Source organism: Sciurus carolinensis, chromosome 17, assembly GCF_902686445.1.
Source record: "Sciurus carolinensis chromosome 17, mSciCar1.2, whole genome shotgun sequence".
NCBI lineage: Eukaryota > Metazoa > Chordata > Mammalia > Rodentia > Sciuridae > Sciurus > Sciurus carolinensis.
The window spans coordinates 45,003,178-45,028,460 of NC_062229.1; the positions used below are offsets into that span (position 1 = coordinate 45,003,178).

The 25,283-nt window shown below is 37.7% G+C and overlaps 1 protein-coding gene across 1 annotated transcript in view; it reads left to right on the forward strand.

The window, feature by feature from the left end:
* Positions 1 to 3,011: 3,011 nt before the first annotated feature.
* The window catches only part of Znf385d (zinc finger protein 385D), an 880,046-nt gene continuing 857,774 nt past the window's right edge, over positions 3,012 to 25,283 (forward strand). The window contains exons 1-2 of the mRNA XM_047530556.1: positions 3,012 to 3,076; positions 3,259 to 3,654. Of these exons, the coding sequence (XP_047386512.1) occupies positions 3,549 to 3,654 (106 nt within the window). The 5' untranslated portion in view covers positions 3,012 to 3,076; positions 3,259 to 3,548. The remainder of the gene's footprint in view (positions 3,077 to 3,258; positions 3,655 to 25,283) is intronic.

The following is a 25,283-nucleotide window of genomic DNA, read 5'->3' on the forward strand; positions in this document are numbered from 1 at the left end:
AAAGATATTCCTTTTTATAACTGTTTTTCAATTATTTTCATAGTTAAACTCACAGTGCTTTATCTTGTTGATAAAAAGGTAACAGTAGAAGGTCTCACATCTGTTTTCCTGGAGATATTGGGGCAAAATAATATGTACATTTTTCACGTCCTTTCACTCCACTGTAAAACATCATTATATACTTGTTCTTTTAATTTGTTCTTGCTTCTAAGAAAGGATTGCTTACACTCTTGGTTCTCTGCTGAGAAGGATTGCTTCCATTTTAGTTACTAATGGTTCTCCTTTCAGATATTGCTCAATCAATTGTCCCCTTCTGTTTCCTGAAACTTCTCTCCCATACTCTTGGCCCCTTAACCTCATCAACAAAGTACGTTTAGACTTTACTAAGGAAGAAAAATCTTTCCTCACTCCCAATCTCTTTCTCATCTTCAGTTCTTTGTCAAGTTTCTTTAAAGAATAATCTATTGTTCCTCCTTGAATTCCTTTGCTACTCACAATCTTGATATATCTCTAGTGCAACGTTTTCTTCAATGCAATTGGTTAACTCTTAAGTCAGATCTCCTTCTAAAACAAAATCTTTCTCAATGTGTATTTGTGTTTCTCTGCATCCATCTGTAACCAGTGACTATCTAGTAACAAAAAACTTTTTCCTAACTTGATTTCCATGATATTGAAATAACAAAACCCACTTAGCCATCTCTTCCCATTTTTTGGGTTGTGTTTTACTCTCTTTTCTAATTCTTACTTAATAATTAATCCATTATTTAAATATTTATAAATTTTTAGTGTCTACTTTCTCCCAAGCATTGCATTGGGTATTAGGGCTTTTAATGGTCAGCATGCTACATAGGATCTCTGCCTTCTCAGACTGAACAGGTCAATGTGATAAAAGAGAGAAGAAGCAACACATCATTTTACTTAATCCTCATAACCAAACTTTATGAGAAGGGGACAGTAATACATATTTTACAGATGAGAATATCAAGGAGCAGGAAAGTCATATGGAACAGGAAGGTCATATAATTTCATGCTTTTGTCCATAGCACTTTAAATTCATTCTCTATCCTACCTCACTAACCACTTATTTTCCAGACAACTGAATTCCATATACATGCTCAGAGCTGCCAAATACAAGAGCTAACACAAGCTCTAGCATAGAATCCACTTCCTCAGAGCAAGGCTTACATTTCTAATTGTGCAAACATTTCCACCTGAACATCTCCCTCAAACCTCCAAGTACACGTCCAAAGAGAACTCATCTGATAACCTTTGCCAAACATATATAAAAATCAAACCAACCAACTCCAAGTTCTTTTTCTGAATTCTCAATTTGTAATGACATCACCATTTCCAGTTCTCCAGGCATAAACTTAGAGATATCCTGAACACATCCCTCTCTTTCATATAACTGCTGTATACTGTTAATACCATCTTGGCAATGACTTTTTCTAAAATCCTTATGTTTAATTTCCACAGCTGTTATCCTTGTTCCTTCTCCATCCTTTACCTGGGGTTTTCACTTGGTCCAAATGCTTCCTACAGCTCCATTAATTTCTGGTTACAGGCCACCCTATTAACCTGTTATGCCCGAGTTTTCTTCCTGGTATATTTCTGGTAATGGTAGTCCCCTGCTCAACTCTGCTCAGGTTAGCAATCATAGCCCCACTTGACGTGGCCTCTACCAATCTTTCAAGCCAATTCTTCTACCTTCTCCGTGTGTTGCGTGTCCTGGGCAGAATGGTACATGACTGCTCCCTTGTTCCCCAGCTTTTTATCTCTGCCTGAGGAAATCTTATGATGTTAAGGTTCATCTTGAACAGCCTTGCTTCCATAAAGTCTCTCCAGGCCTCTCTACCTTTTGAACTTCATGGCAATGAGTTTGGTGTTCCCTTCTGGTATACATTCTGCCTAATATGACATTTGTTGGTATACTGTCAAAATTCTCTTTCAAAGCATGCATACGGGCAGATTTTGCACATCTTAGGAAAAGTCTTTACCATGGTAAAGCCTTTGCAAGTACTTGCTGAATTGCAATGCAGAGATGAGTGACTGAATTCAGATGAAAGCATGGGTAGGGATGGGGAGAATGTGCCAAACTAAACAGTCACACTAAGTCAAAACAACACATCTTTTGGTGCATTGACTGTTTTTCTCTATTTCTTCTTCTTGGCATTTTCTCTTCTTGGTTTCCATTTTGCTAGCTTGATAAGTGATTTAACTGCTTAATACACACTTGAACAGTGCTGCAATCTGTGAAAGTCAACTTGCTCAGAGGAGGAGGAGAATGCATGTCAGAGAATATTATTTACATTTTCTTTCTAAATGATGGTGTTTGTTAGGTGATCCCTGCTGATTTTTTTTTTTTCAGAGCTTCTCTTGAGAACAGGTAGAGTGGTGAGTTGTCAACCTCTCCACCTATGAATATTAGTATTCATAATGATGTTATTAAGAGTAATTAGTGACAACAATGAGAGACTAGCATGTATTGTATCCTTGGGGACTGTGTTCATGGTTATAAATTATTTTGGCCTCCACAGCATCTTGAAATCCCATGAAAAACAGTATCTTAGTGATTTATTTCAGATTATTGTACAAATGGCTCAACTGATATCAGAAAACAGTTTTATTTTGTTTGCTTCTTTGTGCTTCTGCAATTCAAAATGTGGTTCTTGGATCACAGCTGCTACCAAACCATTAAAAGTGCAGAATCTCAGGCCCCCCTCCGAACTATTGTATTAGAACCTGAACTTTAGCAAGATCCTAAGGTGATTCCTGTGCACAGTAAAGTTTGAGAAACGCACATCTAAGTTCCAGCACAGGTCAGTAGTGTTGTGTCTGTGTGCACGCTGGGGGTGGATGGGAGGGAGGGGGGATGTGAATGGGAGAAAAATCAGGTAAGGGAAGAAAAATCTGAGGGATTTGTAGATACGGGACTGCCCTGTATATTTGCAGTGGCTTCATCCAATCTCTTTCAGCTGCTGCCTGAGGTTGTTGAGGTTAACTATTGAAAAACAGGGTGGGGGAGTTGTTAGGTACTGCACCCAATTCAGAAGGATAAAAGACTTAGGCACAAAAGGTAAGCCCCTTTTCTGAGCTTCCAGGAGCAGCTCACTAGGGCTCATTTTCGACATCTCTAGTTTCTGGATGCATTTCTCCTCGCGTTTCCCCTTAACACTCTCGACCCATTCATTCCATTAAAGGTACTTCTTCTCCTCTAATCTGGTTTTTCTTTCCTCTCATCCATCTCCCTCTCTCCAGCTCCCCCCAGGCCGGGCCCCTCTCTCCACGCCAGCTCGCACCTCTTCTCCACCAGGTGCACCTGGGGCTGGCGCGGGCTCAGGACGCGTGCGGAGCGCCGCGAGCGCGGCGGAGGCAGAGGCGCGCTGACTGCCACCTCCAGCCCGCGCCCCAGGGACAGCTCGCGCGGAGCAACGGGCACCATTCTCCGCGGCCGCTGCTCACGGCTTGCCGCGACCATCGCCGCCGAAGCTACCGGCAGGCAGCCGTGCGTCCCCGGGACAGACAGCCCGGGAGGCTGCTCCTCCCGGATGCCAGGGCCAGGGCGCCGGGCGACCGGCAGCAGGAGGATGAAGAGCTCAGCGGGTGGAAGGAGAGAAAAGCTCTTGGGGATGCCTAAAGCTGAGCCCGGCCACGGTAAGTTGAGCGCAAAAGGAGAAGGTGTAGCCGCTTGGGCGGCAGAGTTGGCTGGGGCGCAGGGCGTGGGGCTGGGGTTGCGCCCCTGCAGGATGCGAGGCACTCAGGGTTGGGGGGCGCGTGGGGGGTGCCGAATGAATATTTGCATTACCTAGACACTGGACCACCTCCGCCGTACTGCCCACTATGGGAGTCCTGCCTCTTCTCGGTGCCAAGGATGGGAGATGTGAGGTTGTGGGGCTAGAGTGGAGCTTGAGGTACTCCGTCACACTCGCTGCTGCGGAGCATCAAGGGGCAGAAGAGACAGCGTTGGGGCGAAAGGGCCAGCCTGGCTCTGGCCAGAGTCGAGGACAGTGTAGCCAGAGACGGACGCCCTGCTGGCTGTCTCCTATTGGGTGTGTGCGGGCGCGCGCTCTCTCCTCGGGAATCCTGGCGAAGTTGTTGGGATAAGGAAGCACAGCGGGCCAGCTTCCTGGCCTCTTTTTTCGTCTTCTTTCTTTCTTTTTTCCTTTTCCTTTTATTTTCCACTTCATTTTAACAATAACAACAGCAACAATAATAATAAAACCTGTTCAAGATGCACACGATTTGAAGGCAAGGTGAGGAGCTATTGAGTTCCAGGAAACCGCCCTTCAGGAGAATCACTTTCACATTTGGGGTGGAGTTGGAAGGGGACCTATAAACCAGAGCCCCTGAATTTGATTGTCCTATTGGCCAACTGGTAGTTTGGACCCAGGGAACAAAGTTGGAAGAGAGTACAGGGTTTGCATACCCTTGACTTCTTGTGCCAATAGAAGTTTTCTTTTAAATGTGAATTGGGGTCAGGTGATACCCGCAGCCTCTAAAATGGTGCCCAATTTCCAATCTGTCGGGGTTTCGTGTGTTTCTTTGTAGCAGTGTTTATGTCTGCTTTAGCCTGAGCTGTTTGTGATTTCAAGCAAGTAATGAGAGCTCCCTGGGCTGTTGAAAATCTCCAAATTCTGGAACCTTGAAGAGACCGCCAAGAACACCCTACACGCTAGCTGTGACCAAGGACCCTGGAGCTAGCTGTGTTCTATGACATTCCTGTAGTGCTTTTTGAGGGATGTGATAGGGAAAACTGTTCTCGCTGAAGCTGTTTGCTAGTTGGTCTGTTAAATGAGCCTTTCAAGTGTCCACTCAGTTCTGGTTCACCATTTTTTTTTTTCCCCTTAAATTCACTGGAAAGGTGTCTCTCTCTGGCTTCTCCCCACCCCCACTTCCCCCACTCTTTCCCCTGGAAATTAAAAAAAAAAAAAATTGGCTTTTGCTCTGTAATTCAGTCACACTTCTTTGGTCTGTAAGCATGAAAGGCAAATATGGGTCATTTCAAATTATGTAGATTGATGCAGCACAGCATGTCTGGGGTTTGCTGCAATTTCTTTACATTTTTTTTCCAGATGTTCCTCAGAAATGAACTTGAGCACTGTATTCATGGTGCTAAAATATAGACGAGGTGAATGGGCAAACATCTTGAGTCAATATACTTTTTCAAATTAAGAAAATGAAGGGTTGAAAGTTGTCTGTTTTAGGAGGAACACCTTTAAGTCCAAAACTAGAGCTCGTGGAATATTTTTACTCTGATACAGTCGCTGAGGGACTTTTGGAATCATTTAATAACACCTAACCTTTGTTCTTCTCTCTGTGCATCAAAATTTATAGCTCCCTGTTAAATGCACGACATCCCCAAAAAGGTGGTATTGCGGTTACCATTCCCACTTTGTAGATAAGGAAAGGGAGTTTTAGAGATGTTAAATTGGAAAAGTCCCAGAGTTAGTATTTTGGAACCCAATATCTTGATACTCCAAAGTCGGTTCCATTTAATACCATATAACCTCTTCAAGCCTCATTGGAAAATTGAGAGGACTGGACCTCTAAGTCCCATGAAAAATCAGGTCAGTGATGGCATTATCATAGATTGATTTATCCACAATCATTTTGGATTTTTTATGTAACTGTGTAGAACTTGAGACTTGTACTCAAACAAATACTATATACCATTTATATAATTCAACCTGCCAATTCTGGACAGGGCTAAACTCTGAGATCTTGGTGTTCATCTTGGTGATGATCTATGAGTTGCCTTATGCAAATCTGGGGGCCTATGTCACAGCTCTTAATGATGTGTAATTTACAACATCAAACATGTCTGATGCTAACGTCGCATTGGCATGAGTCTGCAGAGTTATCCTGAGGTGTACATGGACAACTCATATTTCATTCAGAAAGTTTACAATTAAAACACAGATCCTAACGGGATGTGGAATTTCTATTAAGTGTTATGAATAGCTTGTTTTAAATTTTTTTTATTTTCAATGGTACTTTGAAAACAATTACTCCCCCTACTGTGATTTGCTATTTAACAGGTGCATCAAAAATTCAATAATGAAAAATGTTTGCAAATCAACAAAACAGTGTTTCTTCTACAGCAACAGTAGTCCACTCACATGTAATTTAGGGTTTATTTTATTTGAAATTTAATTAAAAGGTTGCATTTCTCCTTGCAATGTGTATGCAGGTAGGTGAGTAGATGTCATTCTGTTATTTTTCCCTCATAATCATCAAATTCATCAACTCTTTATTCATGTGTTCCTTGGATAAGTTATGTTAGTGCTTGTGTAAAGATACTGAGGTTTTAAAGCAAGGAGTGAGAACAACAAGAGAAGATACGTTTGTCCTGTTTCTTCACAAGCTATAATGATTATTGTTTGGAAGTGATAGATTGTAAGTCACAGATTTGATATGCTGGCACATGAATTATCAAAGAAAAGATAGTCAAATACATTGGGACATTAAGGCTGTTAATATTCCAAATGTGGGACCAACTTTGGAAAATAGAAAATCTAAAGTTATCAAAGATATTTTACTATATTTCTCTGCACTTGCATGAAATCTTATTGTGCTTTAAAATAAAACTGAATTTTTCTGTCCCATTAAGCTGTTGGTTATTGCCATGGTTTCCCTTTTAGGGTTAAATTGTGTTTCTAGTAGTAACATAGCATTGCACGAAATACAAACTTTTGTGCTTTCTCAATGTATTTGGTGTCTTAATGGGTCATATTTTGCCTACCATAAATATATTTCTAAATATGTAAAGGCTTAACAGAGGCATAAAAATAATGTGCTAATATATGGAGATTTGTTTATTTTTTGGCAGTAGAAACTAGAGTACAGTATTAACTAATTGTCAAATGATAAAATTGCAAAATATTTCCTGACAATGGGAGTCTTGTAAATGTTTAACTATATTACACAGCTGTATTTTCTATTGTGTTTTGAGGATGTTTAAGTTACATATTTGCACAATAAGCCCAATATTTTTAGGTATTATTTGGTGATTTGAACAACCAGACCTCTAGAAGGTAATTTAAACTCTAAACATGAAACACATTGACATCACAGATTGAAGACACTAATAGTGGAAAGGGATTTGCAATTTTGAATGTTTCAAGGGTATGAATCTCAAGGTAAATGGCACTCCTTATTTTTCTGATGAGAGTTTTAAAATGAGAGTTTGAATAAAATCTGGGTTGAAAATCAAGCAAGCACTTAAATAACACTTAGGAAGTTGAGATGAGCTTATGTAGAGTACATGCCTGAAATTTGCTAGTATAATTTATATTTCGAACAAGTAGATAACATATTGGAGATTATTTAAAATTTTTCAGCACATTAAAATGTATATATCTTCTGAGGTCTGCTAAAATTAGTGATAGTTCTCTGTTGTAGATTGAATATTTGTGTCCTCCCAAGTTTCTTACCTAACTGCCAATATAATAGTATTTGGAAGTGAAACCTTTGAAAAGTAAAGTTAGATGAGGTCATACGGGTGGCACTCCTATAATGGAATTTGTGTTCTTATAAGTTGAGCGAGAAACCAGAGACCTGTCTTTCTCTGTCAGGTGAGGATACAGTAAGGCAGCAATCTATAAAGCAAAAAGAGGGCCCTTACCTGTCCCTGAATCTGCTGGCACATTAATCATGGTCTTTAGGGCCTTTAGAACTGTGAGAAATAAACATTAGTTATTTAAGTCACACAGGCAGCCCAGACGGATGAAGACATTCCCCTTTTGGGGAGAACTCCATTCTTAAACAACTTGTAATGAGAGAAAATTTAAGAACCCTAATAGGCAGAGATGAACCAAATTTCTTTACATAGCCTTTATCCTGTTTTAGATTTTTTTTTTTTCAGATAATTCTGTACCACTTATAGTATATTGCCTAAGTTGGGGGTGTTTCAAACAGTCTCATTTCTATTCCTCTGATGAGTCAGTAGAGACTATTGAGACAGGGTTCCAGTGTGGGAGAGTGACATTTAGACCACAGAAAGTCTTTAACTCTTTATCTACAGTGTCTTCCAGCTCTGCATTTTATTGTGTGCCTTATTTGGAACACAATAGGATAGTTTGCCCCAATCTCTGTGGAAATACATCGACCCAAATAATCAAGCACACAGCATTTCTAAACAGGTCTTGTAGGTGAGAGCTTTTCAGCAGAGGGTTTTCTTTCTCCATAGTAGGATAGCCCATCTTCTGGGCAACAGGACCCATCTTGGTATGCTATGCTTACCCATTAAAACCATATGCACCCGCGAGATAAAGAAATACCATTATTACACTACAGCCTTCAGGAGCTCCATGTGAGGATTTTCCCAAGGGTCTTTTACAATGTGGAGTCATACTTTATTTGTGATCTTGTTATCTATTCCACTTCTATTATGAAGTTACTGTAATTTTTGTAGTGTATTACTACAGTTTGTTACAGATTTCTTTCTCTTTTACTCTTCCTTCTCCCTCAACTAAAATGAAAGAAAAAGGAATGAAATATTGACAGAGTATCTTTATTTTTGGGTGCTCCTTTTACAAAGGTCTAGCATATGAAACTGCAGAAGGCATCCTGAAAAATCTAGGTTTGAAAAATGCATTTTAGTTAAGTACATTTCTTTGGAGCGCGTCTGCTTCCCAAAGTCATCCAGAGCACCTGGAATTGGAAGAGTAAAGGCTGTGTGTGCAGTGTGGCGATCTCAGTGTGGTTTCACATGCATGGTAAAAAATCTGACATTAAAGTCATAGAGACAAAATCATCATTTAACATGGTGTAGCATTTAAGAGTGAGCTTGAGAACTAGAATGTGTTTGGATCGAGTCACAGAATTTGGTCAGCTTACTGCATGTCTCTTTGTTGCAGTGTCGTCTTCTGGACATGGTGATAATGAATCTCAGGGTTGAATAAAGACTTAGCATAAGAGTGCTTCAAGTAGTGCCCAGCGTATAGTGGATAAGCCATTGGTTCTGGCTATTTTTACCATTATGTCTTAGTTTCCTGTGGTTACTGTGTTCAGTACAAATTATGTATTCTTATCCTGCGTCACCTGCACCAAGTAAATTACCACAAATATGGTCCACTTGAAACAGCAGACCTGTCTGAAAACGGCCAACAGCAGACTGAAATCAAGATGCTGGCAGGGCTGTGGTCCTTCAGGAGGCTTCAGGGACCATTCTTCTTTCCTGGCATCTTCCAGTGTCTGTCATTCCTTGCTGTGTGGTCCTATCACTGCCATCTCTGCCTTTGTCTTCTTCTGTGTGTGTCAGCTCTCCCTTTTCTCTAAGAACACTTGTGACTGCATTTAGGGTCGACCCTGATCATCCAGGATGATCCCCCCCAGTTCAAGATCCTTCATTTACTCATATCTCTGGAGACCCTCTCTCCAAATAAGGTAACACCTACAGGTTCTAGGGATTAGGAATGGACGTATTGTTGGCAAGGGATGGGAGCACATTGGGGGTATGTATGCATTATTTTGTGTACCACAATCATCATCTTTGTATTTTTACATGATGCTAGTTGTATGAAACTAGCTGTGTGAAACTGAAAAATGATGCAGAAATGGCCGTTAAGTTTAACACATTTAAAAAATGTATTATTGTACCTAGTATTTAAATTTTAACAAATTTTGCATCAAATACTTGCAGGGCAATCAATTATTTTACATTCTCTTAACTATAACATACTGCAGTTAATAAATATTTGAGTTATTACTGTGTTCCTGTAGAATGCTAATGCTTAGGATATCAAAGTTGACAGGAGAAAATAGACCCTATCCTTGGGCAGTGCAAAGTCTAGGGTATACATAATAGCATCACTCAAGACAATTGCTGCATTATTTTATTGAGATGTTCTGGTTAATTAGACTGGTTTAATGGGAAAATTAACCATTTTCTGAATTTTTGATTATTTTTACATTCATTTCTAAAAAAACATTAGTTGATTTTTCTGACCTTAGAGACTAGACAATGTTCATTTAATTATTTACTTTATCTTTCCAATTTTTTCTATTAAAAAATACACATAACATAAAAATTGCCATCATAACCACTTTTGAGTGTGCTGTTCAGTGGCATTAAGTACATTCATATTGTTCTACAACCATCAATACCTCCATCTCCAGAATTCTTTTCCTTTTGCAAAAATGAAATGTAATATCCATTAACCAATCACTCTCTGTCCCCTATTCCCTTCAGACCCTGGCAACTACCCATCTACTTTTCTATTTTTTTTTTAAATTAAAAAAAATTTTTTTTAGTTGTCGATGGACACATACCTTTATTCATTTATTTTTATTTTCATGTGGTGCTGAGGATTGAACCCAATGCCTCACACGTGCTAGGCAAGTGCTCTACCACTGAGCTATGATCCCAGTCCCCCTTCTACTTTCTGTCTGCGTGATTTTAACTCCCATGAGTACCTCATACAGGTGAACTCACACAGGGTATGTGTGAATGTGAGAGAGGGAGGGAAAGAGAGCACATGTGTGTCAGAGGATTGCTTATCTCCTTCAGGTCACTCATGTTCTGTCATCCATCTGAACTGCCTTCCTTGGTAAAACCAAATGATCTTCCATTATACTGGGGTTTCTTACATGTGAATGATGCTGCTGTGAACATGTACAGTTGTCTCCTCAAGACTGCCTTCAGTTCATTTGGTATCCCATGTCAAGTGAAATTTCTGGCTCATGTGGGGGGTTTCTATTTTTGACTTTTTGAGGGATGGTCATCCTTTTGTTCATGTTGAACTTATCATTTTATATTTACATCCATAGAACCCCAGGTTTCCACCCTCCGTACATTCTCACCAAGGTTTACTTTATTATTTTTTTTTGGATGATAATTATCCTAATGGGTGTGAGATAGTACCTCACTACCATTTTGATTTGCATTTAAAGGTAAAGGTAATGTTGAGCTTCTTCTCCTGTGCATAGCCATTTGTACATCTTTAGAGAAAATTCTGTTCAAGTCCTTTGCCCATTTTTTTCAACTGGGTTTTATCCATTCAATTTTTAGATTTGTATGTATTTTGGAGTTACATATATATTTTGATAATTTCTTATTAAATTTACAATTTGCAAATATTTTCTTGTACTTCATTGCTTTTTTACTCTGGGTAGTGTATTTTGTTGGACAACATTTTAAAATTTTCATCAAGTGCAATCTGTCCATATTTTTTTCTTGTTGCTGGGCATTTGGTGTCACAGTGAAGACATCATTGTTTATTCTTAGCCTTTGGGGAGAGTAATATATATATAAGATACCTTAGAAATGATATCAGTAAATTAAAGACTAGAGTAAAAATGAATAAGCTATAATTTAGACTATGAGATGTTCATGTCATAACCATAATATTGAATAGTAAGAGCTACAAAACCCAGATAGCATGAGCCAATTTACATAAAGTTCACTGTTGAGTAAGGCCCATGTGTGAACTCATCTCCATTACCTTTGGGCAGGTTGAGGCTCTTGGTATTGGTTGCATGGGTCTGTAAATTTGTAAAAATTGAGTTGTGCACATCTTATCTGTTGGGCACTACTCTGTATTTGAATTGTACTTCAGAATAGTGAAAGTTCACAGTTACTGAGAAACTCATGATGATGAGAAATTTATGGAAGAGTAGGAAAGGCAAGTAAAGAAGTCCTGAAACCTGTTGTCTGTGGGGCTGTGCACTCACTACTCTTGGTCCATAGATGAGACCGTGAGCTTTTAAATAACCATCAGACTGAAAAAAGCAGACATAATTGAAAGTAAATTTATCTAGGAAAAAACCATTCCTGGTACTGAACCTAGAGAGAATTTTTCCCATGAGTTTTCTTAAAGAAGGAACTGAATGGTCCAGGGAAGGACATTGTTAATGTAGCAAAGACTTTTATAAGAATGGTTATAGAGTATACAGCAATTTATCTCCTGAGATGCCTTCTGGTCTGGCTTAACTGCAAACATTTCACAGTTTCTAGAAGCATGAGAGGGCTATGTACCCCTTAGATAACGCCCTATCAAGTTTGGTCCCTTTAATGATACTTCCCATGATGCTGTGGGGCACTGAGCTTGAACTCACATACTCCGTCAAATTCCAAGTGCTGTTCTTCTATGTGATGGGTTAAAGGCTGGGGTCAGCTTGACTCTTCAGGGAACCTGAGAAGATAGATAAGTCCTAGGGAAGATATGCTTCTCTCTGAGATGGCAGTGGCAAGTGTAGTACAGACCCACCTTAAATAATAAGTAGGGCAGGTTGAACTCAGATTTTCCTTGATAATTCAGTCCTTACAAATCTTCTTGAGCATCAGAAATCTAGAATGTGTGCTCCATTATGACCAGAGCTGTATCTTATTAATCTATCTCCTGCAGTGAAGAGATACCTCGAAACATTTGTCGAATGAATAAATTATTAAATTCTGCTATGTGGTAGACATAGAAGTTGTAGAAAATTGAGTTGAATAGCTATCAGAATCTAAAGACGCTCTGAAATTTGCCTTAAAAGCAGCATAATAATTACTGGATTTTGATGTGCCTTGTCATTTGTTCTCTCCTGAATAAAGTAACACAGCTCAATTACTGGTTAATTGAGAGTTTCTAATAGGTTGACTAAAGTATTTGGGATCTTATAAAAAAGACTTTGTCCTTAGAAAATTGCTTTCAAACTTCCATTTGTTCTGGTGGAATTTGATCAGCACTTTGGATTTGTAACAATTTCTTCTTAATTAGTGGCATAATTATTTATTAATCATAGATTATCCCTGATGCCAATTATCGCTCTGATGCTACATAAATAAAATATTGATGCATGTTAACCTGAAGAGGTGGTACTTGGAAAAATAAGAAATAGTTTGTCTTTTGACATCATAAGTTAGAACATGTCTTAATTTAAATTTTTAATGTTGAGAATAAGGACTCTAAAGAAAGCCAAAAGAAAGAATTCATTTCTAAAAAGGTTGCCCTTAATAAAAACAAACTTACTTCAATTAGGATTGTTTTAGTATGCTAAGAAAATTTGAAAAAATTAATATAATAGCATAACAAATTCGATAATGTTAGTTTTTAAAATAACGTAATTTACATTTCCAGGTCCATTTTGAGCAAAACTATATTCATCTTTTCCTACTAGTTGATGTGTGGAAAGATTACATTGCAGTAGTATTTCAGAGAATGCAAAAAGTAGACATGTAATATTTGTTTCTTCCTGCAGATTAGATTGCTAGGCCTTACCACTAGGTATTTTTTTTTTTTTTTTAAAGAGGAAAAAACGCTATGAAGGTCAGGTTATTTCTAAGGCAAAATAACTTGTGGGTGGCGAAGGTGGATTATGAACTAACCACACCTGAGTGAAGTCTGATGTTCTCTCTGCTGCCCTGAATAGCCCCCCCTCTTTTACCACATTCCATACATTGGAATGATGCACTGGGGGACAGGGATAGTAAATGAGTGGGACGGAGATGAGAACAATGAGTGGCAGTATGAAGGCAGCAATAATGAGACTTTAATTCAAAAGTTGCGGTGAAAGGTGCTCCAAGATGGGCTTTCTAACCATATTCCAGATGTGACGTGAAGACAGACTAATTTTATGCAAATGCTGAAGTGACTTTAGCAACTATTTTATATACCTTGATGTGGTCCTTTAGGAAAATTGTCAGGACCATTACTGTCTCTAAATTGATTAGGCTAATTTGGTACTCTAAAAGACATCTTCGTGTAAATTAATGCTGCCTTTTACATTCTGATTATAGCAAATGGCTTGCTTCCTATTCCCAAGTTTGAAAGTTTCCTATCTCTGCATTCTGTGCTTTCCCAGTTGTTGGCTTTCCTTTTTTGTTTCTTGCCACATCAGAACAATGAATCATCTTGTCCATTAGCTGAATTTGGAAATTTTGTGTTATTCAATGAATTTGTTTTTACCTCACCCTTGATGATTTGAAACCTGGGAACTTAAGTACTTTCCCAAATGTGTTTGTGATGCAACATCAACTAGTTTTGTTTTGAGCAGCAGGAGGCTGCAGTATATATATATATTTTATCCTTATAAATCAAATGACATATTTTAGTAATCGCCATTGCATTGTGTGTTTTGGAATAATGAAAGTTTGGAGATAATAATGGTGATCTCTAGAGGGACAGCATAATCAAATCATATGAGAAGGCTCTCGATTTTTATAACTTGAAAGAAACAGAAATGTGCCAACTGAGTGATCACCCTGATTAACGGCATCTCCTAGGGATACAGGTATTCAGTTTGATTTCATGAATTCCACTAAAGACTCAAAACATTCAAGTAGAAGCTTTGTTCCTTCGTTTCTAACAGTCTTGAAGTATGAGGTGAACAGAGGGATGTGCATATGCCAACACTTTGTGCCTACCTACCGGGAACAGTGCAAACACAGGCATTGGAATTTGCTCTATTTCAAAAGAATTTTTAAGACTTCAGGTTATTGCTTTGTCACTAAACAGCAATGATTCTTGGAAGTCAGCTCTTACTGATGTGTCAAGAAATGGAGTCTAATACCTGATGATGGTAAGAAATTATTGAAGTTTGGTTCCACGCCATAACGTTTGTGAAGTGAGGTATGCCCTTCAACATACTGCCAAGCACTGCACAAGACAGATCATGCCTGGAACTTGAACAGTGCACTGCCCTGGTGAATATGTCTGTGTGGGTGTGGAGTGGAAGGAGTAGATGCAAACTAAAAGAGTTTAGAAGTCATTGAGAGGTTAGCCTGAAGATGGCTTGGCAGTCTATTGTGGAAAATCTAAAAGTAGTTTGCTCCAAAAGAGTAAGATGACCAGGCACATATTTTAAAGAAAGAAATCCTGCTCTTAAAACAAATGAGCAAAGGTTTTCTTAGCTTTTGCTTATTAGTTCCTGAAATGTTTTAGAAAATGAAACAAGTTATAAGAATTCAACTGTGAAGACTTTCCAAGTTAACATCAGAAATATCCCCAAGGAGGATATCATGAAAGCTAGTCAAGTAGCTACAGCTGTAGTAATCCCAGCCTCCCTGTGGCCCATAGTTCATAGCTTTTCTCTTACTTTCCATTCAAGTCTAAAAAGTGGGCCCATAAACAATATTAAAAACTCCATTATACACTAAAATGACCTTTTATTGAATATTGTGCTGCCTTAGCCCATATATTAGATGCTCTCTTTTAACGTAGATTAAAAACATAATCATGTAGCCAGGCAGTATAAGATGTCTTAACATAAATGATATTTGTGTATAATAACTCTTTTGGATTTATGTATTTCATAACTAGTTCCCTTATGGATGATTGACTGCCCCTGTAGGACATCATTTCTTGTCACCTTAACTAACGTTATTTCAAAATTTGTTCATCATTTCACCCCTTCTTAACATGACTCTCTTTCAGCATTGAGGCTGTGGATTTAGCATGTAATTCAGTACTAGGGCACTTGTCTAATGTGCATGAGGCAGTGGGTTTGAGCCCCAGCAGCACAAATATCCAGGCTGTTTTTCCAGAGTTTTTCTGTACATTTTAAAAGTAGATAAAATCTTAAAGTGAGTTACAATGATTGCTTTGTTTTCTTCATTATTAACAAACACAGGGGAACCTATAGGCCCTATGTCTATATTTACAAGTTTTGGCAGATCTCAACAACATTAAGACCAATGTCAGATTCCATCCACATGCCCAAAGTAGCCTCTGCAAACATTCCAGGAAGGCTTAACTTTAGTTTTGAGCAAGACACAAAAGTTTCCTGTTTTATTTTTCCTTCTTTTACAAAGCTGCTACCAACTCATTTTAAAGGAGGTATTGGAGTTAATAAAGGCAGAAAAACCTGTGTTGCATAATAATTCTTGTATATATAAAGTTATTTGAATCAATTCCAGCCTCCTCCTAGCATTAACCAATCATAGATTTTTAAAATGGCCATGCAGAGAAGTTGTGCCACATCACATTTTCTTTTTGTTTCCAACATAAGTCAAAAGATTTCACCATTGTCAAGTACTCAAAGCATTTTGCTTTTTGCTTTATATTAGAAAGGGGTCTTTTGCTGGCATTTCCTGAGTGCTGGACCTGGATGTGTAACCAGAGGGCTTATAGGTTCAGAATATCCATTCATTAAATTACATAGCTGGTGCCAGTAACTGGACATGAGTGTTTTCTTTGACCATTTAAAATTTAAGCTCCAATTAAACATCCATTCTCAATGCCACTCAGCCATTCTAATCTCGAGGAGCTTCCTTACGACAGAGGCCATTCTAAATTTTGCCCTGTTTTTCATATCCTCTTCCCAATTCCTCTCTTACATTCAGAACATTATCTGGTTACTGCTCCTCAAATGAAATAAAGGCCATTAGGCAGGCACATCTCCAAAATTTACCTCTTTCATTATAAGCCACAGCTTTATTTCTAACTATCTGGATTCATCTCTCTTCATCTCCAGAGGATGACTGTCCCAATGCCCGCTTACCTATTTAATGATCCTACTTGCTGCTGGTGCCTCCTAAACATTTCATCAGTTGCTCATCCTCTCTCTTCAAAGTTCACTCCTTCCATCTTCTCTCCCTCCAGACTTGCTGTACTGTTTTCCATATAGAGCATCTTCCTTTAAGCTGCTGTCTAAATCTCTCCTTGGGATTGTTGTCAGACTTGTGAGAAGGGCTGTCTCCATTGCTTTCCGTTCATTTTCTCACCTTGATTTGTCATGCCCCTGAGACTCTTTGGGAGATTACAAGGGAACTTTAAGTGTCAAATCCAGGAGTCTCTTCTCAGTATTAACTAATCCTGAACATGCTGAAATATTTGACAGTGCTGGCAAATATTTTTATTCATTCAACAAATATTGTGTGCCCAGAAATGCATAAGGTACAGATCCTGCAACTATGGATAGGCTTCAATACTTTCTTACACAGACCTTAGTGAAAACTGGGAAAGAAAAAAGACCACCCAAAATAAGATATATGACATGCTTGCAATAATTAGAATTATTTACTAATATTTCTTGTTCTCCTCCCTCTGATCACCTGGAAGAATTACAGTTTTCCAACTTCTTGAAGTCAGATCATTCTAGAAGCTACATTTTGGCGATAGCCAACAAAATGCAAATGGTAGTCATGTGTTGCTTTCTGGCAGAAGACTTCAAAAGCTGATATGTGAATTGTTATCTTCCTTTCCTTCCATCTCTGGTAGGAAAACATCTGTTTAGATATTGAAAGTTTGTGAGCCTGTGACTCAGCAAGAATAACTTGGAGCAGAGGACCTGCTGACCTAGTAAGAATATGTTGTCTGAGCAAGAAACATGTCGTGTATTCCTTAAGATCTAAGATTTTTTGGTTTTGTTATTTTGGCATAACCTGGCATGTCCTAACTGATACAGTGCTACTGTTCGAATGTTAAGTAAAATACTGTCAATATGTAATTCTGTACCTCCAAGCATTTCTATTTATACTTCTAAACTTCCTACTGGGTTTTTCAAACTAGATGTTCCAAAGTCACCGTATCAAGAAGAATTTCTTAAAAATATGAAAATGTTTGTAAGGACAATAAGTGATAGTGGGTTTCCTTGCTTTAATTTGGTAGAGGGTCCCTGAAAAAAACCAATCCACAATCCATCATATGCATTTCTTAATGCACTTATTGTAATTCAGGACTACACTGAAGTTTTTATTTCCTCCTCCCCAAACTTCTTGAAACTTAAAAACAATTCCAGTTCACTTAGAGATCTGGGGATAATGATATGCTCTGGTCTATTTTTCTTCCTATCTGAAAGCTTCATTGTGTTAAGACTAGGAAAGCACTATGTAATTATGTGTGTGAACTTCTTAATAATCTCAATGATGGAATTTTCTTTTTATGTGCTAATGCTTATTCCTGCACTTTTCATATAATTAATATGCTAACAATAATGTAAGTCTTATTATAACTTTCTCTCTCATTTCCTATACATACCGAAGATAGGGCATTGTCTGGATAGTAAATGTTTTGCTCACTTAATGGTACCCTCTGATTTTATTACCATCCTCACCTCTCATTCTTGATATTTTATCATGTTTTGTCTTTTAAATATTTCTCCAAAGACTTAACTCTGTAATATGTTGAATTTCGTGTAATTGGGAATAACTTTGAATTGACAAAATGCAGAAATACACCATTTGGAGGTCTGTGCTTGAATTGTGTTCCTGTGTCTCACAGGTTTCCTGTGTTCTCTTAAGGGATTAAATTCTACTTGTCCCCTGTCTATACATCAATCCGATTTTGATATATACAACCATTTCTTTACATTTCCTTGAAATCTTAGCTATAAAAAGATGATCATTTGGGAAACAGAATTCTAGCATAGGAAACCTGCTAGAATTTCATTAACTTAGAGATTTCTGTACCCAGGAGGAAAGGATGCCTTTGTGTTTGGTTTGTCCTCTTTTCTCTTGGCTTCCTTTCTTCCTGTAGGCCTTCCCTCCTTGTAGTTTTATATATATATATATATTATATATATATATATTTTTTTTTTATATATATATATATATAAATTGTGTGTGTGTGTGTGTGTGTGTGTGTGTGTGTGTGTATTTTTTATAGGTGAACACAATACCTTTATTTTATTTTTATGCGATGCTGAGGATTGAACCCAGGGCCCCACACGTGCTAGGCAAGTGCTCTGCCAACCCCAGCCCTCTCCCTGTGTTTTGATCTACTTCCAAGAACCCAGTATAAAAGCCTTTCAGTGTGATGCCAAAAGAGCAATCACATAAAGATCATATTTGAAACATCAACATAGGCAAAATGTTACAATATCTATCAAAATAAACATTTCTGTGTGTTGCTATTTCATGTGTCAACCATTTCACACTCAATACTAAGGGAAAACAGCATCAGTGATTTATAGGCATAGATGCTTTAGTATTGTAGCATTTGCATAGTTTAGATTCTGGCTTTTTGCATCCAGGTAATCCCTATTAAAGTAGTTTGATCTTAGTAAAGAAGTTTGAAGAATTTTCAGCCTATGTGCACACAAGTGCTTAGAAGATAACATGGGAATTTACTGAGTTATGTGTCTGTTTGCTGTAATGTCTTTTCTGTACTTTCATGATTTGAAAATATATTGTTACTTATTAATGGACTCAACTGTTAAATTTGTGATGTGATTGTGTAGTGAATAAAAAATACATCTTAAGTTATTTCTTAGGTCAAGGGGAAATGAATTCTTATATTCTATAGGTTATTCATTGCCTGGATTCTTATTTAGTTTCTTGAAATTCTAGATCTCTTCTTCTTATCATTGTGGGGTTAACTGACTTCTTGGTCTCATTGCTTTCTAGCTTTCTTCAATACCTGCCACTTTAAAATTGTATTTAATTTTTGTACACTCCCTATTTTCTATATTTTGCATCCTATGCTATCATTTTTTTGGATCCGGTTGTCATTTTACTAGAACATAACAAGTAACTGTTAGAAAAATGCGTGTATGTGTATGTGTGTGTGTGATATAAAATATGTCAATCTTTGCAAACAACTTGAAAGCATATATCAAGAACTTGAAAAACATGTGTCCTTGGATCTAACAAATGAACTCCTGGGAATTTCTTCCACAGTGTATTTTTAAATAAAAATATTTCAGTACTCTTAAGATTTAATGATAAACTCATAGTGGCAACTGTTTTTGCAAGGCAGTGGCCACTATATAAATGACCTTAAAATACATCTTGGCAACATGATTGTATATGTGATGTTGCAGAATATTGCTATTGATGTTGACATATATGCACTGCATTGTAAGTAAATATAGGAGTCCCAACAAATGTATGATAGATATCTAGTTCTTTTCAATTTTATAAATGTGCACAATAAAGGGCGTGGACAGTGCTGTGCAGTAAAACTTTCTGCAGTAAAGGTACAGTGCTCTATATTTGAGTATTCCAATATGGTAGATACTAGTAACATGGCTATTGAGAATTCAGAATGTGATTAGACTAACCAAAGAAATAAATTTCAAATTTTTCTTAAATAACCACAGTGCCACATTCTCCAGGGTGCTAATAATGGTTGTTTCTAGTAGGACTCATTGATTATATATTTTCCTGATGTTCTCTATTCTTTTCTAGGCATTTTAAATGAAGTTACAATCAAAATATTATTTTGGAGACACCCTGCTTGGTGGATGTTATTACACTACTAAAATGATGATATTCAATCATTCATAATGTTTTTAATAATTCATAAATTATTTTCTTCATAGCAATATTTCCATTATATTTCAGAGATCATTAAATTTGAGTTGTTTGTGCCCCTTGGATTGAATTTGTGCTTTTTAAATGATAGAAAAACATTTTTAAAAACAAATAATAAAAGCTGTGTCAGGAACTACTTTACGTGTATTAATTTACCTAATACTGGGTCTATTTTAAATATGTCTGAAATAATGTTATTTTCTAAATCTTACATGTGAAAAAACTAGAAAAATGCAGATACGGATAACTTACATATCTTGTCTGAGATTTCTCAGCTAGAAAATAGAGGTGGGGTGGGAGGGAATCTGACTCTCGGTAAGGTAATAGAAAAAGGCAATAATCAGTGTTTCTCCTTCCACTTTCAGCAGGGGACGCTAGCAAGAAGCAGGTAAAGCATTAGACTGAACAGAACTATGGTTTGACCAATTAAGAAAGGAGACAAACCAAGGGAACAGAAATAAAAAGGACTGAGGATGCATGTGTGTTCATGATTGGAATGCTCATCCTTGGAATTTATATTGTACAAGAAGGAAAATGAGATTAGGGAAAGGAGGAACTCCAAAATATGGTGGGGGTAGTGATAATAGCTGTTCCAGTACTGATATTAGAACATGCAATCAGGAAAGATGGGGATTGGAAAATGCAGGGAGTTTGAGATTTTGGAAGGTGTTGATTTGTTCATGGATTTCATGGCATGAAGAACAGTGTGTGGCTGAGGTAGGATGGAGGATAAATAAGGTCATTCTGGGTTAAGAGGGTGAAGAACAGGACTGCAGAAGGGATATATAACTGCATGTTAAAATCGCCATGAATTATGATGGAAGTGGTTTTGGAGAGAGTAATTGTGAAGCAGAATCTTAAAATCTTGAAGGAGGTGTTCATGGATGACTGGGACAAGGCTAGAGGGTGGTGCTGTAGTCCAGTGACATATGATTGATCACTGTTTTCCATTGTTGTAATGCCAGGATCTGGTACATAGTTAGCCATTGTCTCAGGATGTTGTGAGTTCAAATTGGGCATGTTTCCTGTACTTGGTGGGGTGGGGGCTGCCAAATAGTACAGACTAGAATAATAAATCAGGGAAGAGTGATTGTATCCAGTATGAAATTTTCTGAGTCACTGACCTAGATGACAACCTGATGCTGCTTGGGCATGGATGTGGTCCAGGAGACGTGGTGGAATTCAGCGAGGGAGTGCCAAGGGCACAGCCTGTATTTCTACTATTTGGCATGACACAGATGAGGGAATGGCCTCGTTTTCCATGACTAGGGGGCCATCCACTGGAGGAGTTTCCAGCAGCAAGAGACTGTGGCAGGGCTGATGGATTTAGGTAGGATCAAACCTCCCACACCAGGGATTTGCTTGAGGTGAGACAAGTGAGGAATAACAAATGCTGTCCTCTAATATGCTGCCCTCAGAGGAAATCAACAGAAGAAATCCATAAATACAGCAAGGGCTTGTGGGACTGTTCAAGGAACAAATAATCATTAGGAAAAGACAGCCAAATCTCCACTGGCTAGCACAGCAGGAAACATCTTTTCTCCCTCATCTTCCTTCCTCCCTCATCTCCAGTGGAATAAGACACCATCTGGAAAAAGAGTTGTGCCATCAGATGAGGCCTCCTTCCCCTCCAGAGCGGAAGGAAGGATGGGAGCCATTAACCAAACAGGAGACTGAAGTTTTAACCCAAGTATGAGTGACTCCTGATCATTTGAAAAGGATGGACAGATTTTAGAATTAGACCAAAATGTGATTAAACGAGCTTAAAGGAACTTTAACATTTGGTAGTAGTTTTTGGAAACTTTGTCTTCCCACTTTTACCAGCTGAATATTTGTGGAATAAATGAGCAGCTCTGACTTGCTTACAAGTCACCCTTGCTTGCTTTAAGACCTGAGGACCTTTATATATAAGTATTTAGTTACAGGAAATTATAGAGACATGAATGGTGGCTACATCCTCATCAGGTCATGAGGAAGCTACTCTCTAAAGATGCGTTAGAGATTAATGATATTACAGGAATCAAATATCCAAAGAAACGTTTCAATTTGAAATCTAAGACTCTTAAGGTTTATCTTCCATCTGGGGTGTGATTCACAACTCCCCTCAGAAAATGCAAACCTTGGTCACGCCATGTCATGTGCAGGGACAGAGATCTTGTGTGAATATGAAGATGAGGCTCTGCTCACGTGGATGGATGTGAATGCCATCTAACCACCTTGTGCCGGTTGGGTGAACTCTGCTTGTATTGTGCCTAATTGAACATGTTCACTAGCTTACTAAAGGAGGAATATGAGGAACTCCCATTGAAGATTCTTAAAGAGGAAACATGTAACTTTTATCTTACTTTTTCCTTCTCACATTTACTCTGATGTGTAGGAACAGTAAGAATTGTGAACTACCTCTGATTTGGAGTTGTTAAAGGATTCTCAGCATTGCAGAGTGGAGGGCAGTCTGTGATGTTCATTGTGCTAGGGGATCATTTTTGTCTTGCCTCTGGGTAAAGGAGTGTGGACTGCTCAGATGAGGAAATGTTGATGTATTCCTTTTATGGTGGCTCTGTGAACAATAGGAGGCAATAATACAAAAGATACATGAAAGAGGACCCTACTTAAGGGTCAGTAAGAGGGGCACAAGCAATTCTTCTCTTTCTCTTCAGGTTGGCATCATTTTCTTTCTATATTTGGAAAGAAAGTTAGCTTAAGTTCAGCACTCATACTTAACCTGATTTTTGAATTGTAATTTTTTTTCTGGCAGGGAAACAATTCAGATCTTCCGACTATGAATTCTGTGCAACCTGAAATTGTACTATTACTTAGAATCTATGTTGAAGATGTAAGAGTTAATTTTAAATGTGCTTTGTGCTGATGGGCATCGACTGAACAACATGTGTATATCGTTACTGGATTGTTTGTGATGGTTTTCACTTACACTCATCCAAGTTCTTGGATATGTTTGTGTTTTCAGTAATTTAGTTACGGCAGCAATACTGCTTATACTACAGTTTGGATGAAAATTGGATTCAGATTTATGAGTTGCTAGAATCTGGAAACAACCCTCAAAGTATTTCTTACCCAGTTTGACCAGGTTCATATAATAATTGTTCTTGATAATTTTTAGTAATTGTGTCTTTGAGCATGCCTTATCTGTATCACCTGCTCATTTCTGAAACAAACGACTCACTTCCAGAAGATTCTAAAGAAAAAAAAAGTGGTCTAAGGACAAAAATAGGTGAATATTATATTGCAGTGCTTTTTAGGGAAGGGCTTTGGGAGAGTCTTAGTGACTTTAGAATGCAGTGTATTCATTTAGCTGAACTAAAATTGTTTTGTGGTAAACAAAAACACTTTTGGCTACTTTGCATTTGTTTTATAACTTGAGTGGTTATTTTATCAGGCTAATTACGCTTTTAAATTAACTTTTTAAATTTCAAGATAATTGTAGATCTACATGCAGTTGAAAGAAGTGATACTAAATGATTTTTGCGGACATCAGTGTAGCATTGTGGGTAAGAATGGTACTAAGCCACAAGGAGGAAGTTGGCTGAACCTGCTCTGACATGTCCTACTTATAGGACATTAGGTAAGTTATGCAGATTTACCAAGATTGAGTTTCTTTATCAATGCAATGTGAAAAATAAGACCTCCCAGGATGATTTTGGATGTGGCTAAGTACAGGGTGTACCTCTTCACTCAATCAACAGTTGTCGTCTTTAACAATAATGCTAAAATGCTTAATGAATCCTGGCTACCATTTTACTCCTTGGGTGTACAGATCTCCTTCGTGACATAATGCAATGGAAAATATTACCTAGTACTCATATATTCTGCATGGGCACTCTTTCAGCAAATTGATTCCAGAAGAAAGTCATAATTGCATGTGGGAAAACAATTTCAACATTGGTCTTATTTTCAAAATATATTATCTCTTTGGAGTGTTGTTAATTGAGTATATGTTTATCTTCAGATGTTGGTTAAATAGAATTTTGCAGACTATGTGTTCTCAACAAATACTGGTTGAATTATGGTTATGTCAAGAATTGCCAAGCCCCAACTCACAAAATGTCTTGGTCTGTTGCTCTGAATGCTCAGTTTGAAATTAAATCACGAATTATGGGAAATATTTTTCATGGTGAAAAATTTATTAAGCTATCATCCCAAATTTGGGCTTAAGAATGAATACTTGAACACATGAGTAATGCTAATCTAAAGGGTTAGCTGCACTAAAAAATTTTTACTGAGATATTTCCCAGTCTCAAATCTTTTTTCTTTTTATTAATAGTATCGAAGTCCAAGTGAAAAAGTAATAAAATAATGCAAAGTGGAGATGTAATTACAAACAACAAGACATGCTAAAATGTTTTTCTAGTGTAAACCACAAGTAGGGTAAACTAAATTTGCATTTGAAATACTGGAGTCATGGATAAGCAGTACAGATGTAATTTGGACATTGGCAATTTGCAGGACAGGAAAGACTTTAGGAATTTCTGCTAAACGTTTTGTGATTATATCCTGACCAATTGAATTGAAACATACATAGTTACAACATAACCAAACTTTAGTTCACATTTTACACAAGTGCATTGTTTTTGACCATTATTTACTATTCTTTGGCTTTTATCTTAGAGTTTCATGAGTGATTGCATCTTACATTATTAACTGGTCAATATCCTGTTCTACAATTCAGAACGTTAAAAGAAAAATGACAGCAGTGCCTAAAAATTCATAGAAATTAATGGTCCTCAATACAGTTTTGAATCTTCATTTCATTTTCAAAGTCAGTGTGGTTGGTTCTATACCATAAATATTGCCTTAGAAATTACATAAGAGTTCAGGTGTCCTCTTGATTTATGGTCCACTATGTTCATTATCTTTCACCTATCCTTGATCATACATGCCTTCCAGTTTTTATGAAGAAGAATTGCCAGAAACAGTAAAATGTTGGGTTTGGTCCCAGAAATGTCAAATCTCATAAAAGATGTTTCACAAAATATGTTCAATTGCATTATCTTGTTTATTTCTCATCCTTGAAGAGTATGTATGAGGTAGGGAAAACCACTGTCACCAGTGTGGCATGATGCAGGAGAGGGGGGCAGATAACTAACAT